General features: G+C 45.7%; 1 protein-coding gene across 1 annotated transcript in view; it reads left to right on the top strand.

Annotated features, from left to right (window-relative positions):
- The window catches only part of LOC144724284 (collagen alpha-1(XI) chain-like), a 165,860-nt gene that overhangs the window by 10,074 nt on the left and 139,675 nt on the right, over positions 1-16,111 (top strand). Inside the window, exons 2-3 of the mRNA XM_078603271.1 lie at positions 11,168-11,335; positions 13,561-13,774. Of these exons, the coding sequence (XP_078459397.1) occupies positions 11,168-11,335; positions 13,561-13,774 (382 nt within the window). The remainder of the gene's footprint in view (positions 1-11,167; positions 11,336-13,560; positions 13,775-16,111) is intronic.

Genomic DNA, 16,111 nt, shown 5'->3' with positions numbered 1-16,111 from the left:
ACTAATCGATTGCGCATTCCTAGATTCAGTGGTGAACTGGACAACCCACCCTGCAATTTGCGGATGTCTCGGAGACGGGAAAGGGTTAAAAGTGACAATGAGCCATCAAAGTTATGATACACCAACCATTTCGCAGGGGAAAAAAACGCCGCCGAGAGCATTGCCTTCAACTGCATCCACAGTGCTTAAAATAAGTGGCCGCCACCTGTCCTGCATGCGCTCTGACACTTGGCGCTGGTCTCACCACCTGCTCCCAGCAAGTTAACGGCATTCGTCTTGTCTTGACACGGCTAAAAACGGGGTAAGGGACAGCAAGCGGGATGATTAGCTGCTGCGGTATTTTTTTTTAAGTGGGCAACTGTAGCGCAGGGTCATCATTTATTTTTTACACCCGTTTAAACGAAAGAATAAGTAGTGGCACACGCAAACGACGGAGGCCACACAGTGGCAAGGGGTTTCGGCAACTTTCCCAACACGCCCAGCCGAGCAGTGGCTTCGGCAGCACTTGAGGAGGAAAGAGATATTTAATTTGAATGTCGCGAGCTGCCACGGTTGGAGAAATTTCATGAAAATTTTTTTTTTTAAATGGCCTCGGTAATTGGTTCCGTGATATTTGAATGAGCACTGGGGCTTGTGAAGGAGACAGGGGAGGAAGTGAGGGGGGGGTTGATGGTGGCTTTGGTTGGGGATGTGGGGGGAATATGGGATGGAGGGAGCTAGACTTGAGTAGGCCGTGGTGAAGGGAGAATTATGGGGGGGGGGGGGGGGGGGAAATTCTGTCCCCAGGGGGAGGCAAAGTGGGGGTGAGAGCTCACAACCGAATGACAGTGGCTTGTGTAAATTTGCTGGCCTTAATGAAGTTAACGAGGTAGCTCTCTGGAGGGTTGTTAGAGCAATTGTAGTTTGGCGAGAAGTGTGGTCAAGCTGCGGCTTGCTCTGCTAATTCTGCACAATCCTCTTGATACAGGATGCCACTTGTCACGTAATTAGCATTGGACCACATCTCGCTTTGAACACTTGCAGTTGTGTGAATGTTTGTCTTCGAAAGTTCAGCATTGACTTACGTGAACTGTGACAAAATCGCATGGAATGCACCCAATCTCATCAGATATTTGGAGCTAAGCGGGATTGAGCCTGGGTAGTGCATGGCCACCATGCACTAAACGTGTGTTACAGGCCACGCCTTGGACGGTAGAATGCTGTGCATAGAAATACACCGTTGTACTTTACCTCTATGCCCCAGCGTCTCTTCTCCATGTCTTCACCAACTCGCACTGGTCAACGGAGTGAAGTATGGTCAAACAGCCTCCCACGACCCACTCGATGTGGAGAGGCTTTCGTCCGGCAGTGGAAAATTCATTAAAGCATTGCACTCGAATCGTTTAATGATGTGAGGAAAAGCTCATTAAGTCAACTCGTTATCACTGAAAATGTGTTGTGTGTTTTGCACCAAACTAATTTAAATGCAAATTCCATGCCACTGATTTGAGTCGAAATAATTTCATTTTTTTGAAATATTTTTTTAATCAAATAATATATTGACTTTTGAAAGATTTCCCTTGAAGAAGTATATTTTGCCTTAACCATTCTTACTTGGTTACAAGGGCTCCCTATTAAAACAAAAAAACGGCATTACATTAACTGTGAAGAAGAGTAAGCAGGATTGTACAGAATTCCGTGGCTTGAAGGGATGGTGGATGAGGCTGATGAAGGAATAGCAACCAAAGGCATGGGCGTGCCTGAGATGATGACCTCCAACAGAGATGGAGCGACTGGTTCATGTGCAGAAGTGAGGTGGATTGTAGCATGCAGGAGCACGATGTGATGGGGACCAGTCCAGCAGTAGATAGACCATGGTTTGAGTGCAGGCCCAAAAGCCCGCATGTCAAGCAGCCAACAACTACCAGCACCTATTGAATGTGTCAATAGATACAAAGTTAATGCGTTCCTCGAGTCAGGCAGGTTATGAGAACTTCGAAAAATAAACGATGGAAAGAAATACCAAAGTCGATGATGATGATGATGGTGATCTGAGAAAATACAGTGATTATTACCAGGGACATTAAGATCTTGTTGTTAATGAAATGCACCTTCGTGCGTTGATATTTCATTGAAATATTAGGATTTACATTTGAGCCTTTGTCCATTTTTCTTTAGACCATCCTGCTTAGCATCGCTAACAAGCACCTCCTGTGCTGAATTTATTTTGTTAATAATTACTGCTTTGCTAATAACTAACACAAGGGAAGGATGTTCACTTGAGCGTGTTTTGCCTTTCCAATGTTATTGTTTCCACATTTTAAATGTGCATAGCTTGACTATTAAAACACGTTCCCCTTTTAAATAACACATGTCTGCTATCAAATATTTTGTACAGTGTTAAACCAGGATTATTACCATTCGCCAGAGTGGAAATGTTCAACACGCGCCACCATAATGCAATACATTCGTCCAAAATATCGTTTTTCTTTATTTGCATTTAATGGACAATATGCTCATAGACTAAACACGAATGCATTTGCGGAAGCACACAGAGTGGAGTTCTGCTTATATTTATTTTATCCATAATGCTCCGCAACTAGGCAAAATGAGTTTGTTTAAAACATTGCTTTTTTGCATTCAACAGGGCTCCATGGTTTAGATGGCTTCTTAAGCACACTCGGCTGGATAATATTGCTCCGGAGAGCCAAGAGGCCAACGGACTATACTTATTTATACGTGGCGGCGCAGAACGGAATTCTGCTCATGTATGTACTTTCACGGAATGATTCAAACGAAGCAGGGAGGTGCTTCTGTCCGGCAGTCGGGTGTTAACCCCGATGTGCCCTCTTGACCCCTTTTGTCACACGATGGAGAGCCCAGAATCCTCGGCGGGGAGAGGTTTTCGCTTCTGGAAGCTGGGCCCTTTTTGAAGTCCGGCCCACTTTGTTCTCCTGGCAGGGGAGCGGTGTTAGTGCGCGGGGCTAGTTTTTATATTGGGTAATCCGTGGCATGCACATAATCCTCACCTCCCCGCAATCCTCCACATCATCATCATCATCGCCACCCTGGTTGCACAATTACAGACCCACAGCCCAGTTATTAGAATGGGGGTTGATCGAGACAAAAACCATCCTCACCTGCCCCCCCCCATTTATCCCAACTCGCCCTCCACCACCGACTCACCCCCCCCCCTACAGCCTCCACCCCCTCTTCTCCCCCTTTACAACCCTCCACCTCTCAAGACTCACTCAGCCATTGCAGTCGTTCACAATGGCACAAAAAGCCAGCGTTGCTAATCTCCTTGTGTGTTGTATTTGCTGTCCGTTTTTCAAACATTTCTGATGGATTTAAATGAAAAGTGTAGTGCCACTGCTTGTGTGCCCAATACGGATTTTAACGTGGCTTACGAGTTCACTAATCTTCACTTCAGAGTCTCATTCGAAAATGCGTTTTTTTATTCTCTTTATGCAACCAATCGGGTGGTTATCGGACAACGTTTATCTTTTATAATGGAACTTAAATCACGTGTGTGTATTACACACCGTGTACACAATGTAGCAAACATGTATCCCAAAAACCGTTTTCTCATTGACTTATGCTTGATTTTTTTTATTGGCTATGTTTTTGTTTCTGAATGAAAAAAGCTGAACTGATGTTATTTATTCCAAATAATAATTCGTGTTCAGGCCTTTGTGAATCCACTGTGAAATGAAGGCTCCTCCCAAGTCAGATTGGTCACTGTGGTTGTTTGACCATACTTCACCATGCTGGTCAGTGCAGGTCAGTGAAGACGGAGGCCTCAGGACTGGCTCAGATATCACTCGTCACTATCGTTAGCCATGGTCAAACTCAGTTCGGCGCATTCATATCATGGTGCAATAACCACCGTCCCACCATTCCAACCCAGTTAATTAGTCATCCATGCATCTACATATTATTACTGTGTTTATATTTGTTAACTATGACTCCTATAAGAAGCCACTGTCTCTCTCTCTCTGCCCATCCCCACTGCTGCCGCTCCTGCTGCTGCTGCTACTGCAGGACTTGTCAGCGGCTTCACAATGCGATTAGCAACTGGTGGAAAGTAATGTCCCAACTGTAGGCGAATCGGACGTTGAATGGAGGTGCCCTTCACTTGACATGTACCCAGACCAAAAGTCACCCCCCCCCCCCCCTCTTTGGATATTTTTTTACATCAATATCTTTAGCCCGTGTGGAAATATAGTACTTCTAAGAAAAGAAAAAATGATCTAACACGTGGCAGCGATGTTCGTAATATTTTTGAGAAGTTTCGAGTGAGGACGAACGGCGATGAGTTTTGGGTGACTTGGGAGTGAGGCAGAGGTGGGGTTAGAGGCGATGCCTTTTTTATTCTTCTTCTTCTATGCCTCCACTGCCGTAGAAGACTAACAGTGGCATTGTGTGTGTAGGATTCCTGGTTCAGAGCGTTGGGTTTCTGTGGAGATGTGAGGCCAGATTAGCGCATTAACATGCCAAGCACGCTGCCTTGAGTGACCTGCAAGTTAGCCGCTATCTGATGTTTCAGCTGCTAAAACAAATAACGCACTTACTCCCGTGCGAGTGCTCAGATTGTACTGTTTCATTTCACTGATATATATTTTTTTACGTATCCATTCCAATAACATTGAAGCGTGTAAAAAAAAGCAGTGTAACACTTCACGCAAAAAAAAATGGGGACACCTTGTCATTTTTGTCTATTTCCTGGAAATGGTAAGTGAGTTTATTATGATTTTTGTCAAGGTCCTCTATTCTAAGATAATAAAAGTGGATGACGTAAAGGATCCAGTGTTAAGCTAACAAACGTAGCCTTCACGTTCCATTTGCCATCACTGCCACTGCCTATCGTGATGCCCTCTCACTCTTTCCGCACGGATCCGACGGCACCTTGCACGTCTTTGATCCCCGTGCCACAGAGCTGTTAATAGTCCCCTAAAACACACACGTACGGGTGCCCCTACTTTTATTAAAGTAGATCAAGTGATCAAAGGATTAACCAAATAATGAATGTCTGGCAGCTCCTCTTTTCATATCGTTGAAGGATTGAAGGAATTTAATGCGGCCGGCAAGAGTCTGGGATGGTGCGGGTAATAGTTTTAAAATTGACTGCTGACAGGTCTCTGCGCGACCTTGCTTACCTCTTTGGCAGGTGGTAATAATGAAAGTGTCGCAAGGAATGCCTTTGTTTCGAGTGATGCCGCATGCCCGTCGTCACGGCAGCTTCTCCCTGCGTGACGCGGACTCTGTACGGCCGTCGCAGGTACGAGGACGTTCACGAGGATGCACGCGGATGGCGCCACCCTCCTCGGATGTGGCGCACGGATGTGGCGCGGTTTTCTGCGCGTTGTTTTTTGTTGTTGCTGCAAAGCGAGTCTCTGTAATCACCGCGAAATGCATTTTTTTAAAATCTGGAGTCGTGTTAAAAAAAAAAAATGATCGTGAGAAAGACAATATTTTAAAATATATATACTTTTAAATTATTAAGTAAAACTACCATCGGATCATGTATTATAATCACCTCACACAGTCTTGAAACACTCATGTTAGAAAACAATTTTGGGATGTGCAATTTACACAATGTTTTTTTTAAGTAACTGATTTTTTTTGCCTTGTCACAAAAAACACTCGCGCAATTTAAGTCAACGCCAATTGCATGCAAACGCTTTGCACACAAGTTTATTAATATTGAAAATAATCAATGGCAAAAACAATACACCTTACATTATTGTACGTATATATGTTGAACTTCTTTTGCACCGTACACAGCCAACCGCGCTAATCGGAGGTTAGCTCACGTTGTCTCCGCAAATTCACGTTTTCCCCCCAACCCTCTCTCTCCCCGATTCACGTTGGCCGTGTTTTCCGTGGGGCTGTATATAGTTGCGGGCTCTCTCAGCAGCTCGCTCGCTCTCAGTTGGTGTGGATTTCACGCGGCTTGGCCCAGAAGCAAGCGGTTTGGGGGGGGGGGAGAGAATACAGTAAGCGACAATTTCTGCGGCTTCTGTTGCTTTGTTTTTGCTTTGCCAGCCCCAATGCTAACTGCGGCGATAGTCCATCGAAGTTTCACTGCCTCTTCAGCCCTGCAAACGAATTTGCAACGTACCGAAAATGTCCCCACGCCCTACCACCGTAAAACGTCGTTCTGCACTTGAGCACGAGTCGTCCCGACGAGTCGGGCGGCCAGACGTGAGGGAGTCTTCTTAGAGACTTCTTGACGCCTTCATTACCATTTAACCGCGGTGCTAATCTTCTTGCATCGTCAACGTAACTTGCGAAAACAAATTACAGACAAGTAATTTCCTGTCCGTGCGGTTCACACGCTTTTCCTCCACGCCGGAGAACTTTTGGTGTTGATCCAAACCTCGTTGGGGCACGGTTGGGGGTGAGTGGGGGAATGAATAATTTATTTGGCTGGTGCACTCTGCATCCGGTGGTGGGCACCACCTAAGCCATCCTCCCGAGCAAGTCTCCTAGCACGCGGAACGAAACGTCGGACCCCGTGCTAAACGACACGCTGCGCACTCCAAATACGCGTCACGGGGGGGGGGTGGGGGTGTACGGCACAACAGGCGAACACCTATGCAGTAGTAGGTGCAATTTACATGCTAACGTTCTCATTTAGGCGAATGGAGAAGACAAAACTGTAACAATTACGGAGGAAAATGCCGAAATTTTTATTTAACAAAAAAATTGCCGACTGCTGAACGGACTCATGAGCTCAAATCGTGGCGATTCAAAACAATTTTGGATTTTTAACGGCGTACAAAGGTGACCGCATCTCACGATACTGTACAGAAACACAGGTCGTATTTGTCTTATATAGAGAGAGAGAGCCAGTGCAAGGCAAAGAGGGGGTGGGGGTAAGCCTTCAGCCTGGACTTGTAAAGTGGCTGGGAGTTGAGTGTTGATGCAATCGCTGACGGATGAACGGTTACACGTCCTGTGTACTTCTCCCTCTTGCGTACGGGTGAATTAAAAGCGAGTTGTAATACTTAGGCCCGGGGTATTCAGCCAGTTGATGGCGTTTTCTCGAGCCGAGTGTATTTCCCACTAGTCCTCAGTTGAAAGACCTCACAGGGCCGTCGATGCCGCGTGTTTATGCCGTAGCTCCGAGATAATGGAAACACACGTGTGTGCTCTCGTGTGCCCGTGTCCTCCTCCGTCTATTGAGGGCTCAAAGCAAGCGTCCGTTTAGATCGCCACGTTCCCCGTTGGTCCTCGTGGACTGCGGAGACCATAGGCTTTTGCCCGTCATCTACAATCGATGTCGTTCTACATGCAATTTCAGTTTCTTGATAACATTGTAAAGTGGTGCAAAAAAAAAAATTGGTGGCGCTCCTCTGATCAGCCCTGAATAAATGAGATCAGATTCAGATCAGAATATTTATCTATATATTGAAGGAATTTCACGAGCTTCAAAGCTCTTTTTGACAGATCTTCAGTATGGGCACGGGGTAAGAACGTTTCAACAAACACTATAAAACACGCTCGCAGTGCAAATAACAAGAGAGACAGACAAATCACGCCAAACCAATACAAATTAAACTGAACCATCCCTAGCATACCAGGCAAAGCCCACTGAGGTATTAACTTAATTTTCAGAAGCAACCTGGCCACAAATAATAGCCCAACAAAGTGGCTTATCACGTGTAAATTTATAGCAGTGAAATATTTTTTGTTACATACAGGATGGTCAAATAAATCCCCATGACTGACGTGGCGAAGACATCCCTTCATCTCGCAGGGAATTGAAAAATGGCTTTAAATGATGATTATTGGTTGTGCAGTGATGGGCAAGGAGCACAGCTTTTCGCAAGTATTTTAGTGGCAGAGAACCCACATCATGCCCTTTCTACAGAGTGGTGAAAACGCACCGCACGCGATGCAAGGGATGCACTGTTGGCTGGAAGTGGAATTCAAAAATAGGCACACGTTTAAAAGGTGAAAATGTGTTTCACACTCGAAGCGGAGACCATGGCTTCATCAGAAGATTTACTTATACTGGACGAATCCGATGAACTTTAAAGTTTATTTTTTATTTTTACTGATACCCATGATAGTGAGCCTTGTGAAACGCGTGGCCCTTCCCAGCTCCGTGGGGGACTCCACTCTACCCATCTCTGCCATAATTGTCGTGCTCTTCGCTTTAATTGCAACATTTTCCTTTAATTAAGGTGCCCTTATTAATTATATTTTCTTCCATTAGGAGCGCTTCTCTTGCTTTAATGGCGGCGCCCTCCATTCTTGCCAATTTTCTGGGCTGCAGCAGAAGCACAACGGGGTGGCCGACTGTCATTATACTTCCTCCCCGCGACGGTAATTGAGGTTACGGGGGTGTTTTGGTGACATTAAATGATGGCGGGAAGATTTAATTGAGACAAGAGTCGGGTTAATGCCTTCAGAGGACAGTTTACATCAATTAATGACGTTTAAAATGTTGCGAGTCGTGTTAATCGCCGGCAAGATGACATTGACAACCCCGAGGGGGTGCCTCGATTCATATCGACGGCGTCCTCGTGTCCCCACTGCAAACCTCAAGAAGCGCGGCGACACCTGGCACCCACGCGCCCGCCCGCCCTCACGCCACTGCCAAAATTGAACGAGACAAATGCCACACCTCTGCCATCAGGGATCTCGTGCAATGCACGGTAGGTGCCATGCGCGACCCCCCCATCGTCCCCGCCTGTAAAAGAGCGAGCGCATGAAAAACCCTTTTGGCGTAGGCGGTGCCGCACAGGGTGAGGTTGCAATTATGATAATGATGACACGAGTCTTTATTTATAGAACGCCTACCATAGAACGAATGTGTGCGAACGGCGCTTCAGGCAAGTCAAGATAAAAAATCGACGCATTTGCAAAGAAAAAAGTAAAAAAAAAACTCGTAAAATTATTTTAAAAATTACGTTTAAGAGGTGCTGGAGGGGAGGGGGGAATAAAAAATAATAATAAAATGGCATAATAATTCATAAGGTGGCCAAATGATATCAGGAGGCTTAATGATAAAGATGGGCCTTAAACCTTTATTTAAAAGTACCCACTGTAGTTAGGATCTGTGACGCGTTTGGGCAAAGAGTTGCACAGATCCTGGGGGTGAATTGGGGGAAAACACTTGCCCACTTAACAGACTGGGAGGAGTGAACAACTGAAGAGTATAGATTATTAATACTCCATATTTCAGAAGAACTGCATGGTCAGCATTACAGCAAAATCCATTGTTGGACTGTACTATCCTCCGATGTCTATGGTCCCTTGCCTTCACCATGCCTCACTGACCGACGTGATGAAGTATGGCCGTATGGCGTTGGGAGGCTCTCATCCAGCAGTGGATTGATACAATAGCTGTCCATGTGCAGCACTGATTTCTGTTTGATTAATTGCTGCGCTTTTTTTTTTGCTTTGTCGATTTGGTAACCCAGGTCACTCTTGCAAATGAGCACTTTCCTGGCCTCTTGAGGTCACAACTAGCTAAACAAAAGAAACAAATCATGTCACGAATAGTATCCTTCAAGCAGGGATTGGGACCTATGTCATTTGCAAATTAAATGAATCCATCTCACATCCTGCCCATGAGTCACAGCGCCTCCACGCTTAACGTATGTATGTTGAACTTCTTTCGCACACCCTACGTGGCCAACAGTGCTAATCAGAGGTGCTGGGAAGGAAAACAAACTAAAGACAAAAAGCAGTTCGAAAGAAATGAGTTGTCAATTGAGATTTAAAAGTGCATAGTTGATAATATTGGCTTTCCTAAAATTTTACGGTGTCCGTTTACATATTACTACTGGAGAAGAGTCACCCTAAATCTGTTTCAATGATTCTGTAACTTAATTGTAATTGTACTATAATTATATGGGAAAAATATATCTGCCCGAGCTGACCGACACTTCAAGTAATATATTTATTATTTAACATCGATTTATGTTCGTGCAATAATTAAATTTCTCACATCACGACGCAGTTGCCTTTGCTCTGATTTCCATTCTCTTCAAATGATGTGCGTTTTTTTGTTGTTGTTGTTTTGCTTTTGCCATCGTGATGATGTAGGTCACTCTTGCAATTGAGACTCATCCTGGCACCCTTGAGTTTTCACCTGGTTACAAAAATGAATACACTCGAAGATTCCGATTTGCATTACCTACTCAACATCTGCGGCGTTCGCATAGCCCAGCCCCTTGGCTCCCTTCTCTCTCTCCTCCGTCATTGGTGGTGCCCCCCATGCACATCGGTTTGGTAAAAAAAAAGGGAGCAGACATCGTGCTGCTCGCAGCAGACATCGCAGCTGTCGCGATTTTCACCTGAAGACGGGCGCTTGTGATGCGTTCGAAAAGTCGTGATTTATTTAATTTTATTTCTACATACGTGACTTTACTGAAAGAACCAAAGAGTATGAAAGTAAACCTTTCGTCTTTTTTCGCGACGTTATCGCCGATCGTGCTATCGGCATCGCGTCACGAGCAAAGGCACCCATTTGTATCGTTCGCAGAGCAGTGTAAACTGCATGAAGAGAAACAGCCCACGGAAGCGAATGTCATGGAGCTATTTTCTAGGTCTCTTCAAGGTGAACCTGTGGTGCGAACCGCAGCGGGCAGCACCTTTCCATCTGCTCTGCGACTGAGAGCAATGCTCGGTATCTGACAGTCAAGCCAATATTTTGTATTCTCATAGATAGAATGCATCCAAATTGAGTGCAAAACCAAATGTTACTTGATGGGGATTTTTTGCGTGCAGTCGTTGGTGCCAGAGCAACTACCATCGAACCACTTTACTCTTGAGCACCCAGTATAATCACAGGCGGCTGGCTGCCTGGATCCATGTACCGATCCATGTGCCACCAGTGGTGAGAGAGGCGAAGTCACTTGCAAGTTCAGGTCTTCTCTAAAGACTAGCCCCGTTTCCCCTGGCCTACACTTTCCACGTGCGACCACTGGACTATGGACTTTGCAGCATTGATATTCCCTAACTTCGTGCGTGGCGCACTCAGATGCCTGGATGAATTGCACTTCGTAAATGTAAGTTATTGTTATCCACACTCAATATATCGAGCTGTGCCAGCTCAGTACTCTGACCTCAGAACGGCCGAGCGCCCAGTCACTTGAGAAGCAGCGGACGCAGGCACACGATCGTCGAGCGCCTTGAGCACCGTTCTGTCTGCTCGGTGTCGCCGCAGCGGACACGGTGGACGTGCTGCGGGTGCTGGACCTGCACAACGCCCAGGAGGGAGTCACCCAGACAGCGGGCCTCTGCACAAGCCGCCCGCGCTCCGAGCGGGGAGACGTCGCCTTCCGCATCGCCAAGATGGCCCAGATCAGCGCGCCCACCCGACAGCTCTTCCCAGGTACCACACCACGGATCAGTGTACCTAGCCAACAGCTCTTCCCAGGTATCACACCACAGATCAGTGTGCCCACCCAGCAGTTCTTCTTAGGTACCACACCACGGATCAGTATACCTAGCCAACAGCTCTTCTCAGGTACCACACCACAGATCAGTGTACCCACCCAATAGCTCTTCCCAGGTACCACTCCACACAAAATGTGGCGTGCGTTGATTCACTCGGCTTTAAAGGGCATTTCGTTAGGGATACGGCAGTGCCAATGCTTTAAGATTCTGCCATGATACAGGAACCCTCAACATACTACCCGGACTATCCTTTTATCACCACACACGTGTAAGTAAGACTATACTCCGTGATGCCAGACTAAAGTTATCCAGCAGCGGCTCAAGAAAGCAAACTCTGAGGCTCATCAGCAGTGTTTCACTATTCTGTTGATGAGACTCAAAAGGCCAAACCCATAATGCTCCACGACAGAGTGATCTTTTTTTCTAAATACATCTCTCGATCGTGCGTTTTTTTCAAGGTTTGGTGCTCCGCACACACACATATTATATACACAGTCTATTAGGTGTGCATTTGTTTTTCAAATGCATCACAGCACATACTAGAGAAATCACGACGATTGCTTTGGATCTGTGAGGTTAACCGTGTCCACCTCGCCCGGTAGCCCAGGAGCGGGGCTCTCAATAACCGCCGGCGTGTACGATGTTAATGCATTTGTGAGGCTGCAATCGCTTTTGTGAGCTTTAATCTTCGAAGCAGAATAACCAATTTGGCAAATGCTTTGTGATGGAAAGCTAACTTTACGGGTCATCTCACAGCAGGGGTCTGCTAACCAGCGACAGAGCACGTTGCATCAGGAGATCTGCTTGCCACTGGGTTGACACACAGACACGCGTTCCTGTCTCGGGTTCAACGATTAAAAGGCTCCAACATCACAGTTTGATCTCAGACATAGTGTCTTGTGATCATTGCATAAAAGCCGACGAGCCCGCGTGCCATGAGGTTAATGTCTACGTCAAGGTAGACGTTTTATATGTTTTTTTTTTTGCCCGAATGCAATATCTCTGCTGCTGCTGCTGCCCTTGCTGTGCCCTGAGGCTGTCAGTCGAATGTACAGCGGTGAGAAGCGTGGCTTGTCGAGACTTTGTCCCGATGTGGCGTTTTTGACAGCGATGCGCACGAGATTAAAAAAAGTGAGCCCTGCTAACAATGCGTTTCCTCCAGCGATTCACTGAATTGTCATAACTCAAGATTGCGATCGGATTCAAGGATTTATTTATTTCAGTCTCCTCTACACAAAACTATTTACTTGCTTTGAAGAAGGGTATTTATTTGGCCGAAACATCACCTTTATTTTTGTCTTGAAGGCTGCAATGTTATTAACAAACGTGTTGAGTCTTCTTCTTCTTCTCATATATATAAAGTTTTTCCTTGGACAGTTTTGTCAGCCTCATTATCCTAAATGTGACATTTGCATATCACACGCTTACACATTGAATTATTCATAAACAACTCGTTCTCACGTTCAGAATGCTATAATACTAAGATTTTAATCAATCTTTCGATGTAACAGTTACTTGCTGTGGAGGTGCTGCCGTGTGGTGTAACGATCACAGTGCACTTCAGTTTAAACAAAGGGCTGTCCCTCCCCTGTCACTCCCCCCCTCCCCACCTCTGTTCACCTCGTAGTAGAAATGGGTGAGCCCAATGGCAGGTCACATGTGGTGCGGTAAAGTGTGGGTACCTCTTCCACAACTTCTGGCCAGTATGGAAGAGTAGGGAAAAAAAACCCTTTGGAGGAGCTCTCTAGAGGAGGGCCTTCTGCCAACACGGTAGCATGAGCCAGCAATTGCAGGGCTGCACCTTTACCTTTGCATTTTAAAGTTACTCTCCCGCACAATATAACCAAATCCAACGTTGTGAACTTTAGGTTAAAATCAATTGAATGGCATAACAATTAAACGACAACTTCCAGCAATAAACACGTTTTCATTTGGAACAGATGCTCGTGAAATTTGGAAAATAGGGCAAAGCTGTACAGCATGGCAGTATAGTTGATCCAAACATGAAACTTGTTGTGATTACACCGCAGTTAAGAGACATCCATCCTGTAACGTAAGTACGCTGTGTGGATGGCTTAGTGCTCTTAGCTCGCGCGGAATAACAATAGCGCGATTGTTCCCGTGCCTCTAACAGCCCTTGTCGCGCCGGCTCTGTTGCAGACGGCCAGTTTCCCCAAGACTTCTCCATCCTGGCCACGGTAAAGCCCAGGAAGGGTCTGCAGGCCTTCCTGATGTCCGTCTACAACGAGCAGGGCATGCAGCAGCTGGGCTTCGAGGTCGGACGCTCTCCCGTCTTTCTGTATGAGGACCACACGGGGAAGCCCGTTCCAGAGGAATACCCGCTCTTCAAGGGCATCAATCTCGCCGACGGAAAGTGAGTCCTGGATTGCTCTTGCTCATGCGGGTGCAACGACAGCAGGTGTCATTATATGTTTTTGTTTGTTTTAATGGACCTGCTGGTTCCGGGAGACTCGAGCGTGGCAAGAGGGTGAATTGCTTTAGAATGTCTTCTTGGTTCTTTCGGTAAAAGTCACGTAGAAGGGAAGTAATAAAATAATAAAAATAAAACATAATAAAATAATTCTCCCGACGTTTCGGCCACAACGCAAGCAGCCGTCCTCAGGTGAAAGCCAGGTCTGTCGAGGCGACAGCGTCTGAATGGTCAACGTAGAAAAGAGTGCAGCCCTGCGATTCCTTGCTCACTCCCAATGCTTGGCAAAAGGGGGCCTCGATCAGAGGCAGCTGTAGTGGGCTTTTGTTCTCCTCTTTCATGCCCATCAGATGTTTTATAAGAGGCGGGATTGCCCACACTTTACCCTACCACATGCCACCTGCTGATAGACTTGTGCCAGCGACTTCTGGATTGCAAGTCGAGTGCACTAATACTAACACCGTGGTAGTTACCGAATTGTTGTGAAGGCTCTTCTAAAATATTTCCACTTTTTAGAAGAATTTGTTTTTTCTATGATTTAACAACTAAATACCAAAAAACCTTTACAAACAATAAAGCCATATTTTGGCTACACTACTTGCGTAACATTAACTGTACTGCCTATAAAAAAACAAAGCAAATTATTGTCTGTTCCAGGGAAGTCAACGAACAAACTAATTTCGCCCCACAAAAGGGCTCTGTAAACGGGTGTCTTAGAAATAAGTTTCAAGCCACTGCTCCTGAATAAGTGGCCTCAGGTTTCCCCTCGACGGTGCTCGATTAATTGTGTGACTGGCTGCCCGTTGCAGCGGTGCGTCACGCGTGTTTGAAAAGGCGATGCAGTCTCTTCAGTTAAGGGCCTGCATTCCACAAGAGAGCTGCCGATACTTATAGCTGAGCGCGGCGACACGGTGAATGTCCAACACGGCAGAAAGTATTTTTTCGTATCAATTTGCATTGCAGGGCTTTACTGCTTTATCTTCCACGAGAATATTTGCGGCACACAAATTCTAAACATCGGGCTTTGATCTCGGAACCGTAGCCGAGTTGATATGTACAAAACCGAGGCAAGAGCATTGAGCCCATCAATCTGGTAAAACAAAAAAAAAGCCACGATACAGGCTGAGTCACATTTTTCCTGTTTTGGGTTTTTGAGCGGCATTGGCTGCTCCTAATGGCAAATGCCCTCTCGTAGGAAATATGTTATCACAGGAATGCAGCGTTTTCAGAAGATCACACAATGCTAGGTGAGCAACATGACACACGTTTCTGTGGATGCTACCTGAAGAACGAACACCCCTGGAAAGAGACATGCACATTGTCCACATCGTTATGAATTAAATGTACATTACCACACACATGGACTATGCATTAGTTCAATCTTGATTTGAAGCTTTCGTGACTGCAGGAACCATACTCTTTGGTTCTTTCGGTAAAGTCACGTAGGTATAAAATAAAATAAATCACGACGTTTCTATCGCTTGTGTTGCGATCGAAACGTCGTGATTTATTTTATTTTATACCTACGTGCCTTTACCGAAAGAACCAAAGAGTTTGCATTAGTTGCGCGCAACAGCTCTGAGATAGCTATGCTCGAAGCAGAATTTATTCATAGATCCAATCAACATCATCATCATCATTTTCATCAACAGACATGACCTATCCACTGCTGGATGAAGGCCTCTCTAAGTCACCACCGACCACGTGATGCAGTGGTCCACGGGGCTTCAGCGAATTTTTCGCTCCATTTCTGTGGCGTTCAGATTCAGAGGCACAGGCGGACATCAATTTAACTGTGCAGCAAGATATCCCAGTCAACACAGCAGTGGCAAATCCCCTCTGCTTGCCAATTGAGCGTTGTACGGAATTCATTTACAAAATGTCCACTCCAACGTTCGGCACATAGATGTTTTGCTCTTACAATTGCAGCGTGAAACAGAAAACTAGATCATTCTGGGCGATTTATATGTCCGTGTTTGTCCATCTTTGTGTGTTTCTGTGTTTGTCTGTGTGAATGCCTGTCTGGCTGGCGTGGTGCTGGCCACCCACCCCCTTGTGTGCTGTGCTGGCCTTCATCGGTGTTCAATAACAGCACTTGCCCCAACCGTCGGTTAAGGCTATACTGGGGATCTTTGTCTTTTTTGATTTAAAGCTTTCGTGACTGCAGCGATTCACGTAGAAGGGAAGTAATAAAATAATAAAAATAAAACATAATAAAGTACTATAATATAATAATATAATAAAATTATATAATAATAATATAATTCTCATTATTATGTT

Source organism: Lampetra planeri, chromosome 20 (assembly GCF_965212315.1).
Source record: "Lampetra planeri chromosome 20, kcLamPlan1.2.h2, whole genome shotgun sequence".
Lineage (NCBI taxonomy): Eukaryota > Metazoa > Chordata > Hyperoartia > Petromyzontiformes > Petromyzontidae > Lampetra > Lampetra planeri.
The sequence above is the reverse complement of the archived record's forward strand: the minus strand, read 5'-3'. Positions and strand labels throughout refer to the sequence as shown.